We start from the raw sequence: 15975 nt of genomic DNA on the forward strand, positions 1-15975 counted from the left end.
CTTCTGTCTGTCTATCTATAGTCTATCTATCTATCTTCTACCTTCTACATAAATAAAAATGTTAATGTTTGTTTGTTCAATATCTTAAATCTCCGATAGTTCTACACCGACTGCTTTGAAATTTTGACACAACGTTGCATTCGAATACGCTTGTGTTTATACCAATATTATATAGATGTCACCTGTGACAAAACATTTTTTATTAAAACAGCGCCATCTGTTGGACAAACATGCTTTTTGAAAAAACAGTGCCAAAAAACATCTGTTGGACAAACATGCTTCTCCTTTCAAAAACAGTGCCAAAAAACATCTGTTGGACAAACATGCTTCTCCTTTCAAAAACAGTGCCAAAAAACATCTGTTGCACAAACATGCTTTTTTAAAAAACAGTGCCAAAAAACATCTGTTGGACAAACATGCTTCTCCTTTCAAAAACAGTGCCAAAAAACATCTGTTGGACGTAAAAGCAACATGCGTTATTGTCCCTATATCTGCACAGACAGACTGAGCCACAGGATACAGCTAGTTAGAAATAAGAAAGATCATTGTAGACTATCGAAGAGCGGACGTGTTATAACCGCTCCGGTTTATTTAATCCTTTCAGAAGGTTTTCCTTGCTAAGAGATTGCTGAAAAATGTTCAGCATCCGTGTTTTATATAGTGCTTACCTTCTTATTTCACGAAATGCGTGTAACTTTTACCGTATAGCCGGAATTTGCAATTATTATAGCATTTTATACCGATTAAATTTGGAAAGTGAAGCCAGAACAAAGACTCTCAATGCGACTAGAGCTCGGCCCCTCAAGTGTCAAGTGGTGTCATTAGTTCGGGATTTACAGGACCTCTTCAACCGAGGATATCTACCTAGAAAACAGATAAGCCATATTTTATTAAAAATTTATGTTTTTGTTTATGTTTTTTGTTTCAGATGACACACATACACTTCACTTTGACTTTGGTTCAAGATTTTGTTTATGATAGCCTGAGATAAGCGAGCCCTATAGGTCTGAGACAGAGGTATGAAATCGTTGGATCACGACACAATAGAAGAAATTGTAATTTTTATTTTTTTGTTGGATTTTATTTAGGTATTAGAACCAGGAAAGAGTCTAAAAAGGTCCAGAAGATGCACTAAGTGGCATGAATAGCTAAGAAGTGACTAAAAAAGACTAAAATAGACTAGGAGAGATGAGGTGATTTTGCACAAGAACGGCGCTGTATAAATCGTCCAAATATTATTATTATTATTATTAATAGAGACTAGATATGATGGAATTGCCGAAAGTCACAGCGGTGCTGCCAAGGTCTGTTATCTATGTGAGGATATTGTGTCAGAGCTTTATTAGCAGCAGACACATACCTGGATGGATGACAAACCTCGTGTTGGCACTGTTGGTGGACTCTCTCGCTGCAGCAGCTGGTCCAGTTTCTTCACCACCTAGGATTCTTGCTGCAGAGTCTCCATCTTCTATCTTCATGTCACCTGTTCCTGTTCTTCATTTTACTTTACTTAACTTCACTTTATTTTGGTAATATTTATATTTTTTGTAATACTTGCATCAACTGTAAAGCGCCCCTGAGGTGATAACTCACAAAAGCGGCACTATAAAAATTGGCCAATATTATTATTATTATTATATACTATATATTTGTACAGCGCCCTTGGGGTGATTTTGCACAAAAATGTTGCTATGCAAATCATCCAAATATTATTATGAAGCTGATTTTGCTCCCCTCGCCTTTTTGGTATCTCTAATCCCTTCTTTATCTGCTGTGTAAATATTACTTCTATTGGTTTTACACAGACAGAGCTAGCTACACACAAAAATTTAAAAATAGTTACAAGTGATTACTACAATAAAATATAAACGCATTACAAAAACATTAATGTGTTTTACTCAAAACTACAATTTTCATTACAAGTTATCTGCACCTCAGAAAGGTCAGTTGTCACATTTTTAAAATTGTTCAGGAGAGAGGAAATAGTAAAATTGTTCAGGAGAGAGGAAATAGTAAAATTGTTCAGGAGAGAGGAAATAGTAAAATTGTTCAGGAGAGAGGAAATAGTAAAATTTTTCCATTGAACATTGTGGGGATACCAGACCTATTATGTTGGCCTAACTTAGTTTCACATTGTCGTAGGACAATCGTCTTTATACCTGTGTGTAGATACTGAAAAATCTAACAAGGTCTCATACATAACTCATTTTCACAAAAAACTGGACAACCGACCTTTGACTTCTGTGGTACAGTTATTATATCCAGCTCCTAAATTGTAGATTTTTTGAATACGCAAAATTAAAAGAGAATGTAAAGGTTGTGCAAAATGACCTTCATCGTTTAAATTCGATATGTTAGAACTTTGTTATTTCAACAATTGTTTTTTTCAGAAATTTTAATAAGACTTTTGGGGAATTTAATATGAATTGATACACAACTGAATAACGAACAAAAATCATTGAATTTTATTTTGAAAACCTATGGTCAATTGTTTTGAAGCAGAGTACATATTTTTGATCATTTAATGCGCTCATCACACCCACGGGGCCAACAATAATAACGTCTGGCTACATGTTTTCGGCAAAAAGGGGTCATAACCTGTAGTACCCGGCAAGAATATTCAATAAACAAAAATACATTTTTTTTAAGACCAACATGGAGACAATTCCATACTTGATAAAGTGACATTTTGATTTTTGTGTTTAACAAACCCCAGTAGAAGTAATATCCAAAGGCAACATAAATGTATAAGGTCGACACTACATTTGCAGTGCTTTGTGACTTGCATGTGGACAATTCTTCAACACTACAATTGCAGAGATCCGGCTCCTAAGGGTTAGGGAACCTCCATGGTACCGAAAGACCATGTACAGATGGAAATATTTAATGTGTACAAAACAATGTGCAGGATAGTCCAAAAAGATCAACAAGGAGACGTTCAGCCCAATTTGAGCTATAGCAAAGGTCCATTCAGAAGATTTTGACCACATATGTTCCCATGATATGATGCGTTCCCATATAAAGTCCAGCTTGTGCAAGAATTGAAGCTGACAGACTACTAGTAACCGATTGAATAAGCCATTTCGTTGCGGTTAAAGCAGAATAAAACCACAATTTAATAATGAGCGATGAAGTCAATACCAGACAAATGGCTTGTTAACAAGCGAAACTGCAGGATATGGACTGTGGAAAAACCGAGAGCAGTTCATCAGCGACAATTACAGACACTTAACATATTGTCGTCGGGACACGGCCTTTGCCGTTTTTCGCGGACTGTCGGTCAACTGCGGGACACGGCAAATGCCGTTTTTGTCAACTGTCAGTTTTTGGCGGGAAACGGCACTATACGGGTTTGTTATCAGCGTGAAATACTATGATTCATAAGTGGAATGGGCTCTTTAATTAGGCGAGACAACCGCAAAAGACTCTTTTTTGACAAGAAACAATTAAACATATGAGTTATTGAGTATGCGCCTTCGACCTTAGACGACACTGTTCAATTTACGCGATCAGATTTCACACATCCAGCGATTGTAAAATTGCGGGCATGGCAAATATATATTATTATTTATTATATAACTATATGATATGAATAAACATGTTATCTTTTACTCGGAATTTTCAAATATTGAAAAATTGAATGCTATTTACTGAATTAATATCCGGTTTTTATATTCAGCTTTGAAATGTGGTGAAATTATGATGTAATCAAAGCAGTTATAATTTATTGTTGATGATCAAATGTCATATATGATTTCTTTGAAAATTTCAATTGAAAATATTATTTGGTTTAGAAATTGTGTCAATTTTAGGAAAGCGATATATTTATGCGCTAATCGTGAAAAACACCCGCTATAGGCTAGATTCTATTGTTTGAAGCGCCCGACTACAATGTGTTAAGTGTAATGTTTGGTGCGGTGAATCGTCTGAAACGATCATTGGTCCCTATTCTTTGAAAATGAAGCCGGCGCCGCAGTTGCCATTTAAACTACATAATATCAAAACCATCCACAACTGTGAATAAATACAGCGTATTCTGCCAGGGACACAATGGCTCTGTTATGGGACATCTTCGACGAGCGATTTATTCTGCGCAATAGCGACCTCAAATGGCCGCCACGTTCACCAGATTCAAAGAACTTACTCCCAACTGTTTTCTTTGGGCCTATGTATTTCAAAGAACAAGATTAAGAACACAACATTAATTTGTCTAATTTCTCAAATTACTTATTCAAAATATTATATAGTTTATTTACGACACGTTCCAGAGTGGAAGATACTCTCAGTATCGCCTTGGTGTAAGACCACCATTCAGAATTGAAACTTTGCTTGAAATGGCTTTGGCCGTGTTTGATGACAAGATCTGAATAGCCAGGTACTTCCACACCTTCCTCTTCCCCATATCCTTCCCCTCCCCACTACCTTCAGCCTCACAACACACACAACCTCACAACATACCCCAATTGGGGGTGCCATAGTCTCACTGTCGCCCAGTTGGGAGGAATTGGGACTTTTCTGCAGTTACACATTAAAAAAAAATTTAAATAAAAATCTTAAGCTTTATTTGCAGCTGTGCGTGATATCTCGGGGTAGTATTATGAATCAAGTACACCAACATAGGCGGAATCCGCTCTTATCAAATTTCATAAAAAGGCGATTTTTAGACCGTATTGTTTCTTCGTCGACGACATGTTATCCAACACAATGAAAATCTGCTAAGCATCTCATTTTTGTTTCTCACCCGATAAAATTATATTCTACCTCCTTACCAATGATTGACTTGATATTCCATTCCCATGAATAAACTTTCTCACCTTATCAATCACTTTCTAGTAACCATTCTTCTGCATTAATGGTTACATTTTATCAGCTTCAACTTTCTAACCTTTCTCTTGCCCACTCCCTTCAGTCTTACGGCATAACCCCAATTGGGGATGCATTAGCCATACTGGTTCTGGACAGTTGGAACTCTCGTGCAGTGTTCACCCTTTTTGTTTATTTTACTTTTAAACCATTTAGAAGTTATATTATAGAGTAATGCAAAATCATGTGTTTTTGGTTTGAAAGTTTAATCGCTTAGAAATATTTTGGTTGCTTTAATTAAATACTGCGAGTAGAACACATCATGGCCTTTGAAATAATCAAGCATTTTTGTGACAAGTCTTTTTATAAACCCAGAAAAGTATCAGGCCTAACAAAACTGCTTCAAAGTTCAAAATCTCCTGCTTATGAACCTCTTTTCGGTTATGGTTTTATTGTATAACTGAAGTTCTTTAGAAAATAATTGTAAAACATTTAAATATTTGTGCCAGAATTAACGCAAAATAAAAGATAACACACTTTTTTCGTTGGTTTTTCTTGCCTAAATCAAAACAGGCAGCTGGTGTTGAGCGGGAATTTAAACCTTATCGCCATCTGCATGTGTTATTGATGGTGGCCTGATTCCAAATGTTACACAACGTGGTGCTTCGCCTTAACTACACTTTTTTGCGGAAAATTGTACAAAGGAGAACACAGTTCACATAAATTTACGTGGGTTATTGTATTACAGATGTAACAGAGAATTTACGCCTTGCTCTAGATCAATTAGTGGTACGCATACCCCCAGGGGTACGTGAGGTTGCGCAAAGCACTGTTCAGCTACTATGCAGTATGACTGTACGGACATTTTGGCTACAAGGGGAAGCGAGTTTGAGCTCATTCTCCAAGTAAAAACTAATTGGTAGCCATTCAATAATGCCCTAGTGGAAGATCACCATCCAGAATTGAAATGTTACCTGGAATAGTTTCTTTTGAACATTCCAACCTTCTCTTTCCCACCAGTCTCATATGCAACACTGGGCTCCTGGGAGTAAATATTTTCAAATACAAAACAAACAGATATAAGAAAACATTTTTATTTAATAGTTATTTGAATAAATCAAAAATTCAAAGTAATACAAAATAAAACATTTCCTTAAAGCGTACCAGTGAGAGGACTTAAGTAAAAAAAACGACGAAATTATCAAAAAAAAAACTTTAAAACAATAAAATCATAGACCATCCCACATTAACAACAATCATAATCGTAATATTATTGACGAAGGGGTATAAAAAAAAAAAAAACATTAATTAATCAATTATTAATTAAAAATAAAACTTGCATCATAGGTCACAGAATCACGCTGCAAAGAATTTTTTAAACGAGTATTGTACATTTTTAAAAGTCCAAGATGGCTCTATAATTTCAAAGGTAGAAAAGTTGTTATTTTACGCGAGCAGTTAGTTTACTTGAAGATCTTTCCCTGGTTGAACTTCCTTCCCTGCTTGTCGGTGCCGACCCAGCTGAAGTACTGCTCAATGGTCTTCTTGGTCTCCGGCTTGGAGTAGTCCAGCTTGGACCATTCGTAGGACTCGTAGTCCGTCTGCCAGTCGGGGCTGAGGGGGAAGGCCAGATCCTGACCCTTGAACACCCACACTCCCGAAATGCTGTTATTGTTGTCTTCGCCGAAGATGCAGCACGAAGCGAAGGCGTTCTTGTTCAGCTTCTCAAGACGCTGGAACATTCCTGGAAACAATCAAAAGTTAGGTTAGGTTCAACAGAAATCAAACATTTGCATCCCTACTTCCTGGACCCTGTGGGACAACGGCATACTCAATTGGAGTATGTTGTGAGGTTGTAGGGAGTGGGGAGAGGAAAGAGATGAGGATCAGGATGTTGGGGAAGAGAAAGGTAGGGAAGAGGAAAGTGAGGTAGAGGAAAGTGAGGTAGATGAAAGTGGGGAAGAGGAAAGTGTGGAAGAGGAATGTGGGAAAGAGGAAAGTGTGGAAGAGGAAAATGTGGAAGAGGAAAGTGGGGAAGATGAATTTGGGGAAGAGGAAAGTGTGGAAGAGGAAAGTAGGGAAGAGGAAAGTGTGGAAAAGGAAGTGGGTAAGAATAAGGTGGGAAAGAAAGGCACCTAGCTATTCAGATCTGGTCAACCAACACGATTTTCGATTCTAAATGGTAGTTTCTCACCAGGGTGATACTGAGAGTATCGATCTACTAATCTTCTTTAATTTTTTATTACTTGCACGCTATTTTACATCCTCAATAAGAAATAAAGATTTATAAAAAAAAAAGTATTATAAAAAACTCAGGCCAAGCAAGGTAGCCAGGTACATACATAGACACTGAATTAATAAAAAATAATAATTTCATAGGAGGGGAAAAATTCTTGCAGTTTGTTTAAAAACAAATAAAATGTCTGCACAGGTACATTTCTATGACCCATAATAATTTCCAACAAAATCAACCATTTATTTAAGCTCAAAAAATATTAACTTTGCAAGATAACTATGTAGACCAATAAAATCTTTTTATGCCAAGTTCACATTTTGCATGAAATTAAATCACCTCCATTCCCGTAAAGTGTTCATATAAGACAGCTAATAATGTAAAACTAACTTTTAACCCGAGACGAGATCATAGATAACATTGTAAACAAAGAAAGATCAGAATGGAAGTGTGGCAACCATCACTAAACTATGAAAAACTGCGTGGATTGTCAAAGTGAAGAGTGAAAAGTAGTAACAGACTAACCTATAAAAAGATACTATAATACAATGTTTTTTACTATTATACATCATTTTTATTAGATGTATTTAAAAATACGTGTTTTTGTTTGACTGAGGATTGAACCTTCTTACCCTGGTGTCAACAATGCTAACTGAGCCAAATCCCGATTGGGTAGGACCGACTTTTATTTCATCTACTACGCGTTGCTGTGGCTCTGTCTGTCTATGCAGATAGAGAAACAATAACGGGTGTTGCTTTTACGTCCAACAGATGGCGCTATTTTTAAAAAAAACATGTTTTCACCTGTCACGTGTGACATATGTATAATATAGGTAGACATGAACACACACAATTTTTTTTATTTTATTTAGTTTAAAATTTTATATCTAGTGTACACCTATTCTAAAACTACTACAAAAATTATCCATTATCTACATACTAATATTTGGACTTCACAACATTGAGACATAAACCCATGAAAAACTGCAAGAATTCTGTCTTCCTTAACATTTAAAGGAAGTTCATTGAACATTTTGAAATTTGTATTCGAATGCAACGCTGTGTCGAAATTTCAAAGCAATCAGTGAAGAATTTTCGGCGATTTAAGGTTTTGAACAAACGAACATTTACATTTTATTTATATAGATTAACTGCTGTAACGTCATCCAATTTCAAAGAAATGCGTATATATGCAAGTGTATCCCTGATTGCCACCAAAAGTTGATAGAATACATTGTTATCGACGAGTCTACCCTTCCGAGTTTCAGCCTGATTGGATATAGACGTCGGGAAGTGGGTTAATTTCCATTTCCAAGATTTGCGTTTATTCATTCACGAAAACAAAATCGAAATTCAAATAGATGTATTTAAGAAAACTGTAGGAGCAATTTGCAATAGTATGAGTGAATGATGTTGGTGACACTTTTGTACGCATGGTTCACAGCTCATCCCCCGTATTTCTATTATCTATGATATTTTAGAAGTTTAATGTTTGACAACATCTTTATGAAGTTTTAATATTACCTGAGACAAGATTGCAGCTCATGAAAACCTTGGCGAGTTCATCGTTGTATTTGTATTCTGCGAACCAGATGGAGTAGTTCTCAGGGTCAAACTTCTCGAAGAACCAGGGGACGGAGACTGTTTCAGCCTCGTTGGAGTAAACTTTCTTGAAGTCGTCAAAGACAAAGGTTCTGGAAAGAGAAATGAATATGTAAGAATGTGTTTTCACCATAAATATAGTATTTATGCACTTTGCATGGTATTTATAATGAATAACAAGTGTGTGCAAACCGGGGTTAATGCCCTACCAATTTTTACTAAGCCATTTTTTTAAAGAGAGAAACGTTCCTCGGTTACGGATATAATATGAAAATATTTTAATTCTTCCCACTTCCATCATTGAGAAAATGTTGCTTGTGCAATGATGAAGAGCTTAGCTAGCAAAGTATTGAACCTTGTAGTACATACTATCATTTTGATCTTGAATAGATACGGACAATGAGGCAATTGGTGCTGATATTTCGAGGCCAACATTTTCTACAAAATTATACAAATAATTCTATATTAAATAACATTATCTACAAAAAACATACCAATAATTCGAGGGTTTAGTGTCAAACAACATTATCTACAAAAAACCATACCAATAATGCGAGGGTTTAGTGTCAAACAACATTATCTACAAAAAACCATACCAATAATTCGAGGGTTTAGTGTCAAACAACATTATCTACAAAAAAACATACCAATAATTGAAGGGTTTAGTGTCAAACAACGTTTTCTACAAAAAGACCTACCAATAATTAGTTTTAGCATGTTTTTGTAGACAATGTTATTTCACTTTAAGGCCTAGAATTATTTGTATGCTTTTTATATATAACATTGTTTGACTAAGGCCTTGAAGACCATCTCATTAAGAGTGAAATGCCATTTTACAGAAATGGTTGGTCAGGTTTGTTTAATTGACTGGTGAAATCGATTTAAGATGAACATGTTTATGTTTGTAATTAGTTCCCATCCTGGTGTTGTGGGTTTAATTCCTTTTCCGGGTAAGTCCTCCAATATAAACATTTCCACTTATAAATGGTAGTAGGAGTTTCTCCCAATACTGACAGCTTATTTGTGACTGGGAATCTTTGTCTTTCTTTTTATGACTATCCTATAAAAAAAAATCGAACCCGTATAATCCGAACCCCCTATAATCCGAACCCCCTATAATTCGAACCCCCTATAATCCGAACCCCCTATAATCCGAACCCCCTATAATCCGAACCCCCTATAATCCGAACCCCCTATAATCCGAACCCCCTATAATCCGAACCCCCTATAATCCGAACCCCCTATAATCCGAACCCCCTATAATCCGAACCCCCTATAATCCGAACCCCCTATAATCCAGACCTCCAGTAATCTGAAACATCAGGTGACGGGGAGGGATGTGTGGGTGGAAAACACAATACATTTTAACCATTGAAGAAAACAGTGGAATTTTAAGAGACTTGAAAGTTGAGAGTTCTACGATATAAGTTACCAAGGGAATATAACATTGACAAATTCACAGTATTCAATTTTAAAGATAAAAATAAATATTTTCGAAGGAAGCAAATACTTTGGGGTGTGACATATTGAATGAAAAAAACATACACTTAGTAAGACACCACTTTATTTTTGAATTAATAACAATAGCCAACCGGGTTTCGCTTGTCCCAAGCTTCATCAGGACTAAATATCAACTGAGTATCAGGACTAAATATCAACTGAGAGTTGATATTTAGTCCTGATGAAGCTTGGGACAAGCGAAACCCGGTTGGCTATTGTTATTAATTCAAAAATAAAGTGGTGTCTTACTAAGTGTATGTTTTTTTCATAAAAATAAATAAATAAATGAAGATAAAAATAAATTAAATAAATCGGAAAATTTTAAACCATGAAATTTTCTGAAAATGCAGCTGTTTACTAAAGATTTCAGTAATCATAAAATTCATAAACCGAATAGTCTCAGTTTTTAACTGTTCGGATTATAGTCATCTCTGTTTACTACAGTGAGAAAGCATATTGAAATGGAAATCATAAAGGATAATGAGTGTAATTACCCCTTGGGCAGGTGGCTGAAGGGGTCCTTGGTGGCGGGCTCGGCGGCCAGGGCTTCCTCGCTGGCATCCAGGGCCTCCGCCTCCTCGGGCTCCTCCTTCTTGGCGGGGGCCTTCTCCTTCTTCTCCTGAAACCACACACACGTATTCGCTTATTAATTAACCTCTTGAATGTCAGAGTAGAAAATCCTCAAAATGCTACCCACAAAATACTAGGCTGAGAATTTGCAGAACTGCGCTTATATTGACTTGAAGGGTGTTGCTTCTACATAACCATGAATACAACCCCTACACGAAAAATAATAACCAAAGGATATTTCGAAAGAAATAATGACCTTCATACTCCATTGAAAATTCAAACATTTTCATTTTTGGGAAGCCTTTGAATGAAAATGAATTTTGACATTCAAACAATTTAATTTAGAAGTCGTCGTAGGGGCTACATCATGAAGTAAAAAGTAGAATCTACAGAGACATTAGCGCAAGCAATTCTGATTTTGTCCTCTATAAATTTTTCAAAGCATAAAGGTTAAAATTGCCTCAAAAAAATTCCAGTGAAAATTCTGCGACCGCCGATGTCATAAAAATTGTTGCACACATGTGAGTGAAAACCAGTTAACTGGTTAAAACTTTACAGTGAAACTCACTCAACACATAACTAGTTTTCATGTTTAAACGGGCGCAGCATAAAACAGAACAATATTTTTTAAGCCTTCAGAGAGGCGCCATTCATAAATCAAAAGTGGAATCTAAAGTTTTATTGGCCCAAGAAATGCCTATTTTGTTTATCATACATTTTTCGAAGCACAAAAAGCACGAAGGATAAAATTATTTCTAAATAGGATAGTATTAGAAAGCTCCCATGTTCTCCAAAGACCCATCAGCATTCCACTGGTTCAAAAATGGCCCAATTTATCCCACGATTCCTTTTTTCAGTTCCTTTGAAAACATAATAAGACAGCTTCACTGTATATGCGTATAGGTTAGTAGGCGAGTGATTGTCCTCATTGCATAAGCAACAGTTTCCGCTTATAATGATTGAAGTACGAGGTAATATCAAATGAATATCATCAGGTTATTCATAACCCAGGATTTTCATGGTAGAATAAAGAAATACTGACAAAACTATATAAATCCTAGCATTTTTACAAGGCGGGTTAAACTATTTTCCTTAAACTACAGATAATATCATAATTAACAAGTGCCAGATACATATACATAATCATTATTTGTACACATGTACTTATTTAGAATATAACTCTACTAGAATGTTGCTACATTTGCATTTTTTAAATATACAGTCAAGTTCCGTTACTTTTATTTATTTAATACCGAGCATGAGAGTCCAAACTTCTCCCAATTGTCCGGATTATCTGAAGCTGAAGGAAGTGGGGATGGGAAGGAGATGGTGAGAGAGGAAGTTTGGGAAGTACCGAGCTATTCAGATCTGATTAGCAAAAATGGCTAATGCCAATTCAAACAACGCTTCGATTCTGAATTGCTGTCTTTCACTAGAACAATACTGAAAGAATCAACAACTCTGGAATGTTTAAACAGTGTTACTATGTTCTCTGACAAATAAATATCCACTGACCTTCTTGGGCTTGGCCTGGACGGCGGCAGCTGCGGGCTTGAGTTCGGCAGCCTTCTTGGGGTCAAAGACGATGGCAGCCTCGCACATCTTCACGTTTTCACCAAGGACAGCGCGGAATTGGGGCTGGTTCAGCAGGGTAATGAACCAGCGGTTCACGTTAGTGTAGGGCTGCCTCACAGATGGCTCAAGGACATTCTGAAAAAATAAATAAATATTAATCACAGTGAAACTCACTTATAAGGTTTTCCAAGGGACCAGATAGAAGCACTTCTCAGTATGAAACTTATAAGGTAAATTTGGGAAGTGGAGGATGGGTACCGTCGCCCCGGGATTGACTGGTTGAGGGAGATTATTTTACCTGTCCAGCAGAACTCTGTCGGAGGAATGAATTCAAACGCCTGTCACTCCTAGACATAAAAAAAGGTTTTCCAAGGGACCGGAAAGAGAGTAATTCTCAGTATTGATCACGGTGGAGCTCAATTTTAGGATTTTCCAAGGGACCAGAAAGGAAGTACTTCTCAGTATTAATCACAGCAAAACCTTCTGATGTTTTCCAAGGGACCAGAAAGAAAGTACTTTTCAGAATGAATGACAGTAAAACCTCTACGCGATTAGGGTAAAGGTAAGCAAATGATACAAGTAACTAACCTGGTAAGTCAAGAGCAGTGTGCAGAACACGCTGATGTCGGCGAGGGAGATCCTCTCTCCCACAAGGAAGGTGCGGGTGAGCAGATGTTTGTTGAGGTAGGCCAGTGCCGTCTTGATATCCTCCTTGCCCCTCTCCATGGACTGCTTGTTGGGTGGAGAGATTCCCATTAGAGGGAAGACCCATGCGCACGAAGGGGGCAGCACCTCGGAGTCGGCCCAGCCGAGCCACTGCAGGATCTGGGAGCTGGAGACGGCATCGGCGCCTCGGAGGGCCGCGTTGCTCACTGAAAGTTAAATTATTTATCAGGACGTGTTGCAGCCATCTGTTTGATAGATTCCCTTATCAATAACAAACGGATTGCTATCTTTACAGCACAGGCGTCAGGTGGGAATGCTATCCTCGTTCTACAGCTGTAGCAATGAAAGGAACTAGTGTTATGGATCCCTACGGCACCGATGCAAATTCGGGAAACATGCCAAAAGCGCGTCCAACTTATACGTACACCGTTGACATTTGTTGAAATGAAATAATTTTAGTAAATATGCAGAAAATAGGGACATGCTCAATATGGACATTTTATTTTAAAACCCTTTGTTTCAGTTAGATTATATTGAGAAGTAAGTATTTCAGTTTCCAAAAATCGAAAATAATGCATTTTAGTAGCTATTTCATTTAAAAAAAACGGATAATTTGACAACTTTTCTTCACATTGTAATATAATAATAGTTGTTAAGGCTAGTTCTTTTATTTATTTCTTAAACCTATTACTAATTTAGGATTATAGTTTCACATTTCAAAAGGGTAAAATAAGAGAAGAAATAAAAGTAACCCTAAAACTTTTGCATCAATAACGATGGCCACCAAGAGAACAATTGATTTTAATTCTAACTAATTAACTATTAAAATGCATAATTTTCCATTTCCGGAAACTGAAATACTTACTTCTCATTATTATCTAACTGATAAAATGTGTTTTATTATAAAATAGTGAACATTAAGGGTGTCTATTTTTGTATATTTACCCAACAGTTAAAATAATATTTATTCCATGAAATAATGTAAAAATATAACTCAAGCATTATTATTGGTTTTAACAAAATATTAATTTATATTATATAAATGCACAATCACAAAGAAACTAAGCCTCAGACTATATATGAAGATTTACAAGTACTGTCAGAAAGGGTAGGACCCTCTGTCAAAATAAGAAAAATATAAATCGGCCAAAATATATTTATAAAAGTTTCTTCAAACTAATCCCATCATCTTTCACAATCTCCACCATGCATCAATTAGAAATAAGATTTAAATCAATTTTTGACAAGCAAGCACTGAAACTGTATGGACTATTGATGAGAAAATAATAACACCCGCTGACTGCTCATAATAAATCAATTTAATAAACTATAAAGTGCCAAGATTAAAATAGATCAAATAATTTTGACAGTTCTCAAGTGCCAAGTACAAATACGTCGATAATAAATAAGGAATAAACAATAACATTTACTAACCGTAATAGGCGATGGCATTGCTTTCCGTTAATAGCACCTTTCCATCGGCAGACTCAAAGGCAGGAACCTGAAATAAATCACACGTCACATGAATATCCCCCAGATGTCAAAATAAATAACCTTAAAAAGGACACCGGCTCAAATTGTGCAATTAATTTAGGCGGAAGCTGTCAATTCATGATTTGATTCTTACCTTTCCAGTGGGGAATTTCTTGAGGAAAGCACCAGTCTTGTTTGTTTCCCCGAAAATAAAATCCGGCTGGACTTTAACATTGGCTCCGGCGTATTGTGCGGCGATCAGTGCCTTGTAGGCACGGAAATTTTCCGGGTACGTGTATAAAGTCTGGAAAAATACAAGAGAAATTAGATAGATTAATATATTTTCTTGAAAATTCTTTCTTAAGTTTAACTCCTGATTAATTGATTAAATAGATAACTTGAAAATAAAAATTAAAAATCACTCACTCCAGCCGCCATTATCGGATTTTTACGTGGAAGAGAGATAGAAATGTCAAAAACTATACCATATGTAAAAAATAAGCAGCTGAGTAACAAAAAAAACAGTCCTTGATCGTCCACGATCGGTGTTTTAAAAGAAGAGTCATGAAATATGGTTTATTTAAAATAATAATAAATCAATATCCGTACAAATTATTGTATATTCGTAAAAAACTTGTTAAAAAAAACAAATTAACTACACAAATGCTTAGATTGTTTGGGCATGTAGAGCGAATGAGCGAAGAAAGGAGTGTAAGGAGAATATATGGCGGGAATGCCAATGGTAGCAGAAGTCATGGCACGTCAAGTGAATCAGATACCCGAGTCGGGCCATGTCAAGATTCAGAATAATAGAAGAGTATGTATGATACGATGTATGAATGTCAATGAGGCAAGAAGTTTGTGCCAAGACCGAGTTGTATGGCGGTCCGTCCCTTTTGCCTACCCCTGCGGAGAAATGGCGTTATGGTTAGTTAGTTAGTTCAGTAATCTTCTTATATAAAGACAATTGCGGGTTATTTATGTTTTATTACAATTTTACTTACGCTTCTTTCTTCATTATTCTATTGTTCTCATCTCTCCTCTTATACATTAGTAATTCAAGCTGATCAGCCGCATTTCTTTATGTAGGTACAATGTTTGTAAAATCATATTGAATCTTGTTTTTACGGTTTATAAAGCGATATTGTGCATAATTATTATGTTAACAGTTGCACAAATGTATTCAAAATGTAAGACTTTTGATAACAACAATGCCTTACCAAGAAGTAAATTACAAGACTTTTGAAGAGATTTATTTCAAACTTTTAACAAACTGATCGGTTATTTTAATCATTCTCAAAACTTATTTCAGCAATATCCCTTTCACGTAACCAGAATTTTTTTAGGAAAATTTTGATAATAGTTATGATCCATTAAAATAATACTATGTACCTATTCAATTTTGTAATTTGATATTGTAGGGTGATAATCACTAAGATAATCAGAAGGATCTAAAGTGAAACGGGTAATCCATAACATTTTCTTGTGTATTGCATCTTTCAGATTTAACGATTTCCATACAATATTTAATTACAATACAATAAAATATTTGG

At 36.0% G+C, this 15975-nt stretch overlaps 1 protein-coding gene across 1 annotated transcript; it reads right to left on the minus strand.

Moving 5' to 3' along the window:
* Positions 1–5881: 5881 nt before the first annotated feature.
* eEF1gamma (elongation factor 1-gamma) lies at positions 5882–14961 on the minus strand. The gene is made up of 8 exons (XM_089642529.1): positions 14849–14961; positions 14577–14726; positions 14384–14450; positions 12872–13155; positions 12224–12418; positions 10633–10757; positions 8561–8730; positions 5882–6547 (listed from the first exon to the last, which is right to left on the minus strand). The coding sequence occupies exons 1-8, from the start codon at positions 14858–14860 to the stop codon at positions 6267–6269; spliced, it is 1284 nt and encodes a 427-aa protein (XP_089498655.1). The 5' UTR covers positions 14861–14961; the 3' UTR covers positions 5882–6266.
* Between the last annotated feature and the right edge of the window lie 1014 nt (positions 14962–15975).

Source organism: Hesperophylax consimilis, chromosome 18 (assembly GCF_061612785.1).
Source record: "Hesperophylax consimilis isolate HC1 chromosome 18, BYU_Hcon_1.0, whole genome shotgun sequence".
NCBI lineage: Eukaryota > Metazoa > Arthropoda > Insecta > Trichoptera > Limnephilidae > Hesperophylax > Hesperophylax consimilis.

Coding starts and splice junctions, on each gene's coding strand:
- eEF1gamma (XM_089642529.1), bottom strand. Junction 14,451..14,576: donor AGAAATTCCCCACTGGAAAG/GTAAGAATCAAA, acceptor GATTTATTTCAG/GTTCCTGCCTTTGAGTCTGC. Junction 13,156..14,383: donor CAATGCCATCGCCTATTACG/GTTAGTAAATGT, acceptor TTTAACTTTCAG/TGAGCAACGCGGCCCTCCGA.